This window comes from Microtus oregoni, unplaced genomic scaffold, assembly GCF_018167655.1.
Source record: "Microtus oregoni isolate MIOR12 unplaced genomic scaffold, Mior012 000011F_ref0000422, whole genome shotgun sequence".
Classification (NCBI taxonomy): Eukaryota; Metazoa; Chordata; class Mammalia; order Rodentia; family Cricetidae; genus Microtus; species Microtus oregoni.
Window position 1 is genome coordinate 51,695,969 of NW_024543070.1, and position 12,032 is coordinate 51,708,000.

The 12,032-nt window shown below is 46.1% G+C and overlaps 2 protein-coding genes across 2 annotated transcripts; one reads left to right on the top strand and one right to left on the bottom strand.

Moving 5' to 3' along the window:
- Window positions 1-1,388: 1,388 nt before the first annotated feature.
- Window positions 1,389-2,330, bottom strand: Higd2a (HIG1 hypoxia inducible domain family member 2A). The gene is made up of 2 exons (XM_041659768.1): window positions 2,125-2,330; window positions 1,389-1,808 (listed from the first exon to the last, which is right to left on the bottom strand). Exons 1-2 carry the CDS (start codon window positions 2,276-2,278, stop codon window positions 1,642-1,644), a joined length of 321 nt encoding a protein of 106 aa, XP_041515702.1. The 5' UTR covers window positions 2,279-2,330; the 3' UTR covers window positions 1,389-1,641.
- Nop16 (NOP16 nucleolar protein) lies at window positions 2,305-10,074 on the top strand. The gene is made up of 5 exons (XM_041659767.1): window positions 2,305-2,679; window positions 2,766-2,874; window positions 4,014-4,083; window positions 6,434-6,540; window positions 9,505-10,074. The coding sequence occupies exons 1-5, from the start codon at window positions 2,573-2,575 to the stop codon at window positions 9,646-9,648; spliced, it is 537 nt and encodes a 178-aa protein (XP_041515701.1). The 5' UTR covers window positions 2,305-2,572; the 3' UTR covers window positions 9,649-10,074.
- Window positions 10,075-12,032: the final 1,958 nt, after the last annotated feature.

The window sequence follows — 12,032 nt, forward strand, 5'->3', positions numbered from 1 at the left end:
CTGCCTACACCCTCATACGGCTGTCTTCATCCTCCTCCCATATATGCTTGTCCATATGGAACAATGGGCATAATTGTCCAAGTTTTGTTAAAAATATGGATACTAGTCTTACTGGACCAAAGTCTACCTTAAAGACTTTGTTGCCGGGCAATGGTGGCGCACGCCTTTAATCCCAGCACTCGGGAGGCAGAGGCAGGTGGATCTCTGTGAGTTCGAGACCAGCCTGGTCTACAAGAGCTAGTTCCAGGACAGGCTCCAAAGCCACAGAGAAACCCTGTCTCGAAAAACCAAAAAAAAAAAAAAAAAAGACTTTAATTATTAATGGCTATAAAGTTCCTATTGCTAAAATAATACCTAAAGAATTGAGAGTTGGAATCCAACTCTCCCGTGTATTTTAGGGGGTGGGCATCGTAACAGGAACACAGTGGACATGACCTTGAAAAGGGGTGCCATCTTCAGTTCTTTAGGCTCTGCCCTTGCCCTTGCATCTTGCACTGGGCTTCACAATGCAGTGTTCAACGCTGGCAATCTGCCTCCCAGCTAAGACCATGAAGGAGGTGCAAACGCCTGGCTCTAGTCATGGACCTTCCACTCAGATCTAAGTCATGTCAGGCACAAGAAATGTACCTTCACTTTCGTCCCATTTCCCAGCTTGAAGCAGGTGTTGAGAGGGTGAGAGTCACACATGAGAGGAGCTCAGCTCCTCAAGTCAACACAGTGCTGACCACAGACCCACAAATGCCTGCTGAGACTTTCGCGTCAAAAGCTGGGTGGTATAGATCAGCAGAGCCTGAGGGCCTCTGCAGAGACAGAACAGGAGTAAGAAGTAGACAAAGGATGGTGGTGGTGTGGGTATTGGACATCCCAACTCCAACAGGACTATGATAGGCCTCATCTAAAGGCTATAGAAACTTGAAGATTGCTGGCAAAGTTCCCCCTATTCCACCAAAAGGAACAAATTTTGGCCCACTGAACTAGAATCCTAAGGATGAACATTTGGGACACTCTACTTTTAACTAATGGCCAAGTGACTTGACAGTTACCAGGAAAGTTCGGGTGGCACTAGGATCTATGTTTCTCTCTCATGACTGGAGGTTGAACCTAGGGCCTCACAACCTGCTGTACAACTGAGCTGTATCCCCAGACCACTTAAAATTTTGATATTAGGTCTCACCAAGTTACTCCTCTAGCTGATCTTGAACTCTTGAAATTACAGGTGAGAGTCTTCTCCCTCAATCCGCAGAGTAGTTGAGGCTATAGGCACTATCAGGCCCCACTGATTTCTACAGGCCAATCCTACCAACAGCCTCCTGTTCCTTCCTAAAAACATGGACCAAAAATCAGGGCTTTGACCATAGGTATGAGACTAAGAATTCATCACATTCCCAGTGTATTAAGGCTTTATTAAGTAAGTAGTTAAGGGGACGCATCACAGATTTTTAGTGTGCAACCCAGCTGAAGTGAACCTGGGATTTCGGGGGAGAGGAAGATAGACATCAGTCACAAAAACCGGTCACTTCCTCATCCAAATGATGACAACAGAGTACAGTCAGAAACGGAGGGAATACGTCTGACAGGACTGTTTGTAGCTCCTGGGTTTTACAATGATTTCCATGGAGCTCTCAAGGCCCGGCCAGACACTCAGGGTCGAGACTTCATAGCAGATGCCGCTAACCCCAACAAGATGGCTACGACCGTGAAACCCTGGGCAGCGATCCGGGTGCGCATCATTATCTGGGAGCGGTGGCTCTGGCCGCGGTGGAAGCAGTAAAGGCCATAGGAGAGGGCAGCCGCCGTACCCAGACAGCCTGGGGAGAGGACAACACACACAGGGGGCAGCAGGTTGGGTCCTGCACGTTCTTTGAAGATGTAGCCCACCTCCACTCTCCCAGAGCCTCGTTTTGTAGACGACAACAGGAGGGCGAGAGGGGGTAGGTCTAGAGTTCTCTTCATCAAGCCCCGCAACACGCTCCGATCCGTTTCAGTTCTCCCCGCCCTACCCTTTCGTCACATCTTCCGCACACTCCCTTTCCCTCACCCAAGGCGTACCTGGTCCGCCCCTATTTCATTCCCCCCAGGAAATCTCTGACGCCTCGGTCTTCGGTTCCTAAAGCACACACTTACCTATGGGGACCATTGGGTTCTCACGGGTCTTGCGAATAAATTTCTCCTTGAAGCTCTCTGGGTTGCTGTAGACCGTGGGACTGAAGCCCTCGATGACTGGAGCCTGGGACGGATCGAAAGGCGCCTCTGAACTGACAGGACGGGGAGCCGCCATAGTCACCGGCACAGAAACAGGACAAAAATCCGGACTTCGAACCCCGCCTTCTAATGAGGTCACCACGAGGGCGGGGAAAGAACCTGCTGAGGGTAGTACGCAGGCGCTATTGCCAACTTTATTCTGGGAGTTGTAGTAAATCAATGTGGAGGCGCTACTAGAAAGACTACATTTCCCGAGAATCCCTGCGCGCTTGCTTGAGCGCAGAGCCTGTTAACACGCGGTTCTGGTAGTGTGGTCAAGAGTTAGAGCTGTTGCTTCTGAGTTTGAGCTCCTGGTGCGGCAGTCTGCGAGATGCCCAAGGCCAAGGGAAAGACTCGGAGGCAGAAGTTCGGTTACAATGTCAACCGAAAGCGTTTGAACCGGAATGCTCGTCGGAAGGCAGCTCCACGGATCGAGTGGTGAGGGGCCAGTTCGGAGGCAGGGGCCTCGGCTGGGATCGACGGCGAGGTGACAAGAGTCTCCATCTCTCTTTCTTTGCCGTTAGCTCTCACATTCGACATGCCTGGGACCACACCAAATCCGTGCGGCAGAACCTGGCGGAGATGGGGTTGGCCATGGACCCCAACAAGGCTGTTCCCCTCCGAAAGAGAAAGGTACTGATAAAGCAAGGTTCAGGAATGTTCCTCATCTCCACCCTAGCCCTTCCCTATTTTTCTTCCTTCCTTCATTGAGCTGAGTTTCAGAATTTGATCTCCCCGTACATCCTTCCCATAATTTCGACAAAGTCATTTGCTTGCACTAATTCTGGCCAAAGCCCCTTAACGACTCACACTTCCTCCTCAGTACACGTAGGGGCTTGGTGTGTAGTGTCATTCCTCCTCCGCCTACCATTTCTTCTCGGGCCTGTTTGGGAGTTCAGTGGAATTTTCTAGACTATGTCTTTTTTCTGTCCTTGACTGTCCAGAGCTTGAGACTGCCTTCCGTTATCCTTCACGTGAGGTATCTAGTTATTTCCCAACAAATCTATCAGGATCACCCTTTGAGCCTTTCAAAAATAGCACCCCACTTTGCCCAATATCCTCTTTCCTGCTTTAATTCACAGTAATTGTAAGCACGTAATGGTATGTTATTCATTTGCACATCTGTATATTCAATGTGCGTCTTCATCCCTTAACATAATCTTGAGTTTTGTTCTCTACTAAATTCTCAGGAAGCTAAGCTGTGACAGGTTAGTTAACCTAATAAATGGGCTTGCTGAGTCAATTTGGTGCATTGACTTTAGGCAAGTTTCTCTCTGTTCCTTCAGGCAAGTGAAAATGGCACAGCAGTTCTTTAAAGCAAACTTTAAGCTGTAACTAAGCGCTGTCAGGTAACTGACATGAAGAAGCTATCAGACATCGCTACCTGTGCAGTGTTTCACCGGGTTACCACACAGCAGAGTAGGAAAGGCACAGTCATAGAAAGATGAAGGGCTTGCTAAATTGCTTGAGTGTGGGCGTGAGCTTTCGGTGGGGCTTGGCGGGTCAGAGGTCAGTTTTCAGGAGTTGGTTCTCTTTCCATTTCGGGTTTTAGGGATTGAACTCTGGTGGGCCATCTTGATAGCCCTGCTTATGTTTCTCTTGATAACTTTGCTGGGACTTCAGGGGTTAGTCTGTTATCTAGTTCTGCCTGACCTCAGGCAGGGATTTTCTTACACTATAGTTGTGTTGTGGACAGTGTCCTTGCTTAGTCCATCAGACTTTCTCTGATCAAAGGTGCTTGTTTGTTGGTCTCACAGGCTTTGTTCTTACAGGTAAAGGGCATGGAGGTAGACGTGGAGGAGAGACCCAAGGACCTTGTACGGAAGCCCTACGTGGTAAATGGTGAGTGTGGGCTGTGTTCTAGGCCACCATCCTGCCTGTCGAAGGTGGAGAGGCACTCGGTCCCTTTACTACGGTGGGAGACGACGCTGTCTGATTGAGGGCTCGGAAATAGCACTATGTCATAGCTGAGACATTTTCCGGCTAAGATAGATGAGATTTAAATGTATGAACTCAGGTAAGACAGAGACATTAACAGAAGAGAAAATTGGGTATGAAAGGATGAAGAAGAAACCAATAAGTCTCAGGTTTGTTCCCAGTTTTACACGAACTTAAGATGAGCTGATTTGTAGAGAGTCTGCTGTTGTTTAATCTTTCCAGTGACAAATCTAAATTCCCTGTGAGTTTGACCCTGCAGGAAAGAAAGAATATTCTGGAATTCTTACCTACTTACCCTTGCCTATTGTGGGTTTATTTTTAACTTTGTATTTGGGAGTTGAACCCAGGGCCTCATAAATGCTAAGTATACATTCAACTTTTTTTTTTTTTTTTTGGAGCCTGTTTTGGAACTAGCTCTTGTATACCAGGCTGGCCTTGAACTCACAAATATCCGCCCGCCTCTGCCTCCCTAGTGCTGTACCACCACCACCCCAGGCTCAACCTTTTAACTATACCTCCATTGAGGTGTTTTTTTGTTTGTTTTTCTTACCATATCTTCTGATTTGAATCTCCTGATTTGAATTGACAGATGTTTGATATGAAATTACCTGAGTCTTATCTTTAGCTTATCTTTACAATTCACAGGAGAATTTTTTACACTGTTCAGGGGCTGGAGACATGACTCGGAGGTTAAGAGCACTAGCTGCTCTTCCAGAGGTTCTGAGTTCCAGCAACTACATGATGGCTCACAACCTTCTGCAATGAGATCTGGAGCCATTTTCTGGCCTGCAGGCATGCATGCAGACAGAACACTGCATAGTAAATAAGTCTTAAAAAAAAAATAGTTCATTTAAAAAAAATTTACACAGTTCATTGTGGGTGTGGGGAGAATTACTACACCTGACTGTATATACAAAGCTACATATACGTAATGTAGTAATAAAATTTATTTATTTTTCTCCAGACAGGGTCTGTGTTGCCCTGGTTGGCCTTGAACTCACAGAGATCCACCTTCATCTGTTTTCTAAGTTCTGGAATTAAAGACGGCGTCCTATAAGAATTTTTTTTTTTTTTAAGTTTTAAATTGTCGCTAAAAATGTTACATTTAATCCCAGCTCTTGGAAGGCAGAGGCAGGTGGATCTCTGTGAGTTCAAGGCCAGCCTGATCTACAACAAAAGCTAGCTCTGGGACAGGCCCCAAAGCTACAGAGAAACCCTGTCTCGAAAAAACAAAACAAAACAAACACATAAATTTACCTTCTTGGTCTTTTAAAAATGTACGGTTAAGCTGGGCAGTGGTGGCGCATGCCTTTAATCCTAGCACTTGGGAGGCAGAGGCAGGTGGATTTCTGAGTTCGAAGCCAACCTGGTTTACAGAGTGAGTTCCAGGACAGCCAGCGCTACACAGGAGACCCTGTCTTGAAAAACCAAAAAGTAAACAAACAAATACAATGTACAGTTCAGTTATGTTGAATGTATTCATACTGCTTTAAACCAGCTCTCCTGAACTTTGGTTTTGCAAAGCCGGGGTTGCCTTTGACAACCAGGTCAAAGATGATTTTGACTGTAAGAAATTTTAGTGCCTCACACTTAGATCAGATTGGACGACATTGTTTCTATAGTTTGCCCATTTGCCTCACATTTTTTTCCTACTTGCTGTGCTGAGATTGGATCCAGGGTCTTATTTGTGCTGGGAAAGCATGCTCCGCTACTATCTGCAGTGTGTCTGGCTTTTATTTGTGGCTTTTGTTTGCTTGGACAGAGTTTTGCTATATATGAGGCTAGCTATGAATTTGAGATTGTTTTGTTTTAGCCTCCTAAGTGATTGGCTCCGTGGTCCCTATTTTCCCTTCATATGGTGCAGCAAGGGATAAGGTTCAGCAATTCAGACCTTCCCATTTTAGACACTGGCGTAATACACCAGGAAGAGCTCTTCCGGTGATAGTAGCGCTGGAAGGGAGCCCAGCTTTGCATCTTTCTGCCCTGGGGCCTGGGACTGGTTAAGACTGGTGAGCTTAGTGTATTTCATTTTAAATCATAAATTGGGAATTGCTTTTCAGGGAGTTGCCACCCTGATGGACGAGCAGTGGTGGAAGGCTGACTTTGGGATTCTAGGGCCTGAAGAAGGGAGCTCTGGCTCTGATTTTGGGACTGTGCTGTTCTTGTGTCCTGGGGTTGGGTGGAGGGGTGTTTGGGCAGCTCAAGTAGTGCGGAAGGTAATGCCTTACTCCATTTCTGGCTTCTTTTACCCCAGACCTGGAAGCAGAAGCCAGCCTCCCAGAAAAGAAAGGAAATACCTTGTCTCGGGACCTCATTGAATATGTTCATTACATGGTGGAAAATCATGGGGAAGACTATAAGGTGAGGCCTCCTGGGAAGAACCACTTGGGCTTACTGGGAAAATACACTGGGCTGTTTCAGCCTGATCTGAGATGGAATAGAATGAAAGAGGAGTCTAGAGGAAAGCATCCCGGTATTTAAAGATTCTTATGTGTATGAGTGCTTTGCCCCTGTGTGTGTGTATTACATGCATGCCTGGTACCCGTGGAGGTCAGAAGAAGGTACTGGATCCTTTGTAACTAAAGTTGAAATTATGAGCTGCCATGTGAATGGGAACTCTTCACTGCTGAGCTTTTCCTTCTGCCTCCCAGCACACTGTGAGGTTACAGATGCACACCAGTGCATTTGATTTTTTATACAGGTTCTAGGGTGCGAACTTAACACCAGGCTTAGACATTGTGCTGGCTAGGTTCATGTCAACTTGACACAAGCTGGAGTCATTGGAGAGGAGGAAGCCTCAGCTGAGAAAATGTCTCTATATACTTAGGCTGTAGGCAAACCTATAGGTCATTCTCTTCTCTCTTTCTCTCTCTGTATCTCTCTCACACACTCTCTTTTGTTTTTTAGACAGGCTTTCTTTCTGTAGCCCTGGTTGTCCTAGAATTTCCTCTGTAGACCAGGCTGGCCTTGAACTTGCAGAGATCCATCTACCTCTGCCTCCCAAGTGCTGGGATTAAAGGCATGCACCACCACACCAGGATAGGGCTTTTCTTTTTTATTTTCTTTCCTTTTTGTTTTTTGTTTGTTTGTTTTGATTTGATTTGATTTTTAGAGACGGATTTCTCCGTGTAGCCCTAGCTGTTCTGGAACAAACCAGGTTGGCCCTGATCTCAGATCTGCCTGCCTTTGCCTCTCAAGTCCTGGGATTAAAGGTGCGTGCCACAACACCTGGATTGCATTTTCTTAGTGATTGAGTTGCGGAGGACCAGCCCACTGCTGCCCTCGGTTCTATAAGAAAGCGGGTTGAACAAGCCAGTAAGCAGCACTTCTGTGGCTTCTGCATCAGCTCCTGCCTCCAAAGACCATGACTGAGGATATATAAGCCAAGTATTCTCTTTCCTCCCCGAGTTGCTTTTTTTTTCTTTCTTTCTTTCTTTTTTTTTTTTTTGTTAGCTGTTGCTTCATTTTGCAAATTCATTTGATTGAATTCCAGCCTTTTGTACAAAAGCACGTGTTAGGAATTTCCCTGATTTTTTAAAAAAGATCTGGTTACCCAGCCTGCTAGCACACATTTGTTTGTTTTTTGAGACAGGGTTTTGCTGTGTAACAGTCTTGGTTATCCTGGAGCTTGCTCTGTAGACCAGGTTGGCCTCAAACTCAGAGACCTGTCTGCCTCTGCCTCTGCCTCTCAAGTGTTGGGATTAAAGACGTGTGCCAGAACAGCCACGGCTGTTAGAGACCCTGTCTCAAAAATAAATAGATAAGGGCTGGAGAGATGGCTCAGTGGTTAAGAGCATTGCCTGTTCTTCCAAAGGTCCTGAGTTCAATTCCCAGCAACCACATGGTGGCTCACAACCATCTGTAATGAGGTCTGGTGCCCTCTTCTGGCCTGCAGACATACACACAGAATATTGTATACATGATAAATAAATATAAGAATTTTAAAAAAAAAATAAAAATAAATAAATAGATAAATGAATGAATGAATGAATGAATGAATGATCTGGTTATGCTGGATCTGAACTTACATGGAAATAATTATGATGGTCCCAGTTTTTTTAAATTAATTAATTAATTCATTCATTCATTATGTATGCAGTGTTCTGTGTGCGTGTACACCTGCACTGCAGGCCAGAAGGGGGCACCGGATATTATTATAGGTTGTGAGCCACCGTGTGGTTGCTGTGAGTTGAATTCAGGACTGCTGGAAAAGCAGCCAGTGCTCTTAACCTCTGAGCCATCTCTCCAGCCCCTGGACCCAGTTTCTTAAAGGCCCACTGCTCTTTCAGGCTTGTCTGGTCCCTTCCCTAAGGAGGGTATCCTTTTCCCAGCCTTTTAATACAGAAAGACATGTCTCTGACTGTTTTTGGTTTAATTTTAGAGAGGGTCTATGTAGCCCTGGCTGGCCTGGAACTCAAAATGTAGACCTAGAAATCTGTCTTCCACTGGGCAGTGGTGGCGAATGCCTTTAATCCTAGCACTCGGGAGGCAGAGGCAGGCCGGGTCTCTGTGAGTTTAAGGCCACCTGGTCTACAAGAGCTAGTTCCAGGGCAAGCTCCAAAACTATAGAGAAACCCTGTCTCGAACACCCTTCCCCCCCCCAAAAAAAAGGAGGAGGAAATCTGTCTTCCTCTGTGCCCCCCCTTTTCTCTTTATTATTTGATGTGTGTGAGTGTTTTACCTGCATGGATGTATGTGCACCACATGTATGTCTGGTGCCTATGAAAGTCAGAGAGAGCACTGGATGGGTCCTCTCTACGAGCAGCCAGTGCTCTTAACTACTGCACCAACTCTCCAGCCCTCTAATGACTTTTTTTAAAAAATATTTATTTATTTATTTATTATGGATACAATATTCTGTTTGCATATATGCCTACAGGCTAGAAGAGGGCACCAGACCCCATTACAGATGGTTGTGAGCCACCATGTGGTTGCTGGGAATCGAAATCAGGTCCTTTGGAAGAGCACGCAATGCTCTTAACCGCTGAGCCATCTCTCCAGCCCCTCTAATGACTTTTGAGGTGAGAAATTTGGACCTCAAGGAACGGAGTGGCAGGCTGGAGAGATGGCTCAGAGGTTAAGATCACTGACTGCATTCCAAAGGTCCTGAGTTCAATTCCCAGCAACCACATGATGGCTCACAACATCTGTAATGAGATCTGATGCCCTCTTCTGGCCTGCAGGTGTCCATGCAGGCAGAACACTGTACACATAATAAAATAATAAAACATTAAAAAAGAAAAAAGGATAGGAGTGGCATGCACAATTTAGGCAAAACTAGGATTTAGATTTGGCCTTCCTCATGTTGTCTTTCTTTCTTTATAGGCTATGGCCCGGGATGAAAAGAATTACTATCAAGATACCCCAAAACAGATTCGGAATAAGATCAATGTCTATAAGCGTTTTTACCCAACAGAGTGGCAATCCTTCGTTGATTCTTTGCAGAATAAGAAGATGGAGGTTGACTGAGTGGTGTGCATCCCCAGACAAAGAGTGTATTGTTTCAGACGATGCTGGCAAGGTGCCATAGAATCAAGTTTTACACACATACTCACTCTCTCCTTCATTAGAAGAAACTGTTTTTCTTTTTTATTTCTTTTCTCTTTTTTATTTTATTTTTGAGGGGGGTATCTCTCTAATAGCCTTAGATGTCCTGGAACTTGGCTTTATAGACCAGGCTGGCTTCAGACCCACAGAGCTCCACCTACCTCTGCCCTGAGTTCTGGGATTAAAGGGGAAGGTGTGCACCCCCACACCTGACTAGAGAAGGAACTCTTTAGAGGCTATGGTTTATACTTTCTTGGGGGCTCACAGAAAAGCCAGGACTGGCTCTTGTGTCCAGAGGTGATGCTTTATTTGAATGTGATCTGTACATAATAAAAGCATTTTACCTGTGTGATGGGGTTTTTGTTGTTTTGAGACAGGGTTTCTGTGTAGCACTGGCTGGGATTAAAGGCGTGAAATGGTTTTGTGTTTCCTATGCCCAGCTAAACTCTGTTCCAGGGAAAACTAACTTTATTAGGGCAGATTGCTCTTCAAGCTTGACAAGCACTGCAGTCATGGGTGCTTATGGGCACTGGCTTCCTCTTGAGTGCTCTCAGCCTTGGTTTCCTGGGAACTTTCCTGGAAGCCTGGGCTGCCTGTAGAAGGGTAAGGAGCAGGTCCTGTTTGTTCACCTTTGATTGCTTTTGTTGGCCATGGCTTAAAGAAAATATCAGAGAGCCTGGCAGTGGTGGTGCACGCCTTTAATCCCAGCACTCGGGAGGCAGAGGCAGGCAGATCTCTGTGAGTTTGAGGCCAGCCCACCTTCTGGGACTGGCAGATCACTAGGTACCACTCCAGTGTGCCACCCACTGGGCTTTCCGTGATGTGTCCATCCTCTGGTGCCAGGACTGCTGTATGCTTTGGCCTGAGAAGGTGATGCCTGTTTTGCAACAGGATCATGGGAAAGGGGTGAGGTGGGCATTTTAAGACCCAACTGCCCCTAACTATGAATCATGTGAAAACCTTTTAAATTGCCAGATGCTCTTGGGAGCACCTAGTCTGTAACATGCTCGGAAAGCATATCCTTCATACATTGCCTATGACATTTGGAAGATGTATTTTTTTAATAATTTATATTTTATGTATATGAATGTTCTACATCTACACCTGCACACCAGAAGAAGGCTTCAGATCCTATTTTAAATGGTTGTGAGCAACAATATGGTTGCTGGGAATTGAACTCCGGACCTCTGAAGAGCAACCAGTGCTCTTAACCTCTGAGCCATCTCTCCAGCCTCCTGAATGCTAGGATTAAAGGCACCACCACTGCCTGGCTAAGATGCACTTTTATCTTTGTTATAGGGAAGACAAAGTGGGGGTGGGGTGTGACATCAAATCTGTTCTGGAGCCGGGCGGTGGTGGCGCACACCTTTAATTCCAGCACTTGGGAGGCAGAGGCAGGCGGATCTCTGTGAGTTCGAGACCACCCTGGTCTACAAGAGCTAGTTCCAGGACAGGCTCCAAAACCACAGAGAAACCCTGTCTCGAAAAAGCAAAAAAAAAAAAATCTGTTCTGAAGGCAGCAGCCCATCCTTCCCACAGTATTGAGGGCCCTAGAATCTCATTAGTCCTTAGGATCTAGAGTATACAAGAAGCTCCTGTCTTTTGGTTTTGCATCTTCTGGCCTCTACAGAATTCAGATTTTGTGTCATTGACTATAGGGTCTCCTTAACTGTATGTAGTTTGGGTGCCAGCTTCCAGAAGCCACCTGTGCTATGTTCCTTGTTCCCAGGGCGTGTAAGCTTCCTGTGTCCTTTTAGCTGTTTCTAACACCCTCACTCTGGTCCCTTCAGGTAGATTCCTTTCCAAGGGTTAGAAGGCTTTGGGTCACTCACTGTTCCAAAGGTAAGGGGTAAGGGACTGGAACTCTAAGCACTCAGCAGACTCCTCCCTCAGGATGAGGACTCATTGAATATACCCATTTTGGCATTGTATACCTCAGAAAGCTGACACTCCTGTTTATGCAGTTGCATCTGGGTACATGGGGTGGACAGACTCCACACATTGAGGAACTGCACCCCTGTCCCTTGATGGTCATCTTCCAGGTGTAACAGTGGGGGAGGTTGAAGAGTCCCTCTCCATAGCACTTAGAAAGGACTCTGCCCTCTGAGGCTGGAAGGTAGTGTCTGCTCTGCCTGAATCTGGTCTGAGGTCTGGACCCATGGCAGGAGGATGCCATAGACAGTCCACAGATGGCTTCTGATGCTGGCCAATTCTTCCCAAACTATTAAGTACAGAATGCCCAGAAAGTGGTTACCTGGTTTTTTCCCTAGTACTGAGGATTTGAACCAAGTATGTGCTAAGCAAGG

Coding starts and splice junctions, on each gene's coding strand:
- Higd2a (XM_041659768.1), bottom strand. CDS start 2,278: ATGGCGGCTCCCCGTCCTGTCAGTTCAGAGGCGCCTTTCGATCCGTCC. Junction 1,809..2,124: donor GAACCCAATGGTCCCCATAG/GTAAGTGTGTGC, acceptor TCCTCTCCCCAG/GCTGTCTGGGTACGGCGGCT.
- Nop16 (XM_041659767.1), top strand. CDS start 2,573: ATGCCCAAGGCCAAGGGAAAGACTCGGAGGCAGAAGTTCGGTTACAAT. Junction 2,680..2,765: donor GCAGCTCCACGGATCGAGTG/GTGAGGGGCCAG, acceptor CTTTGCCGTTAG/CTCTCACATTCGACATGCCT. Junction 4,084..6,433: donor GAAGCCCTACGTGGTAAATG/GTGAGTGTGGGC, acceptor CTTTTACCCCAG/ACCTGGAAGCAGAAGCCAGC.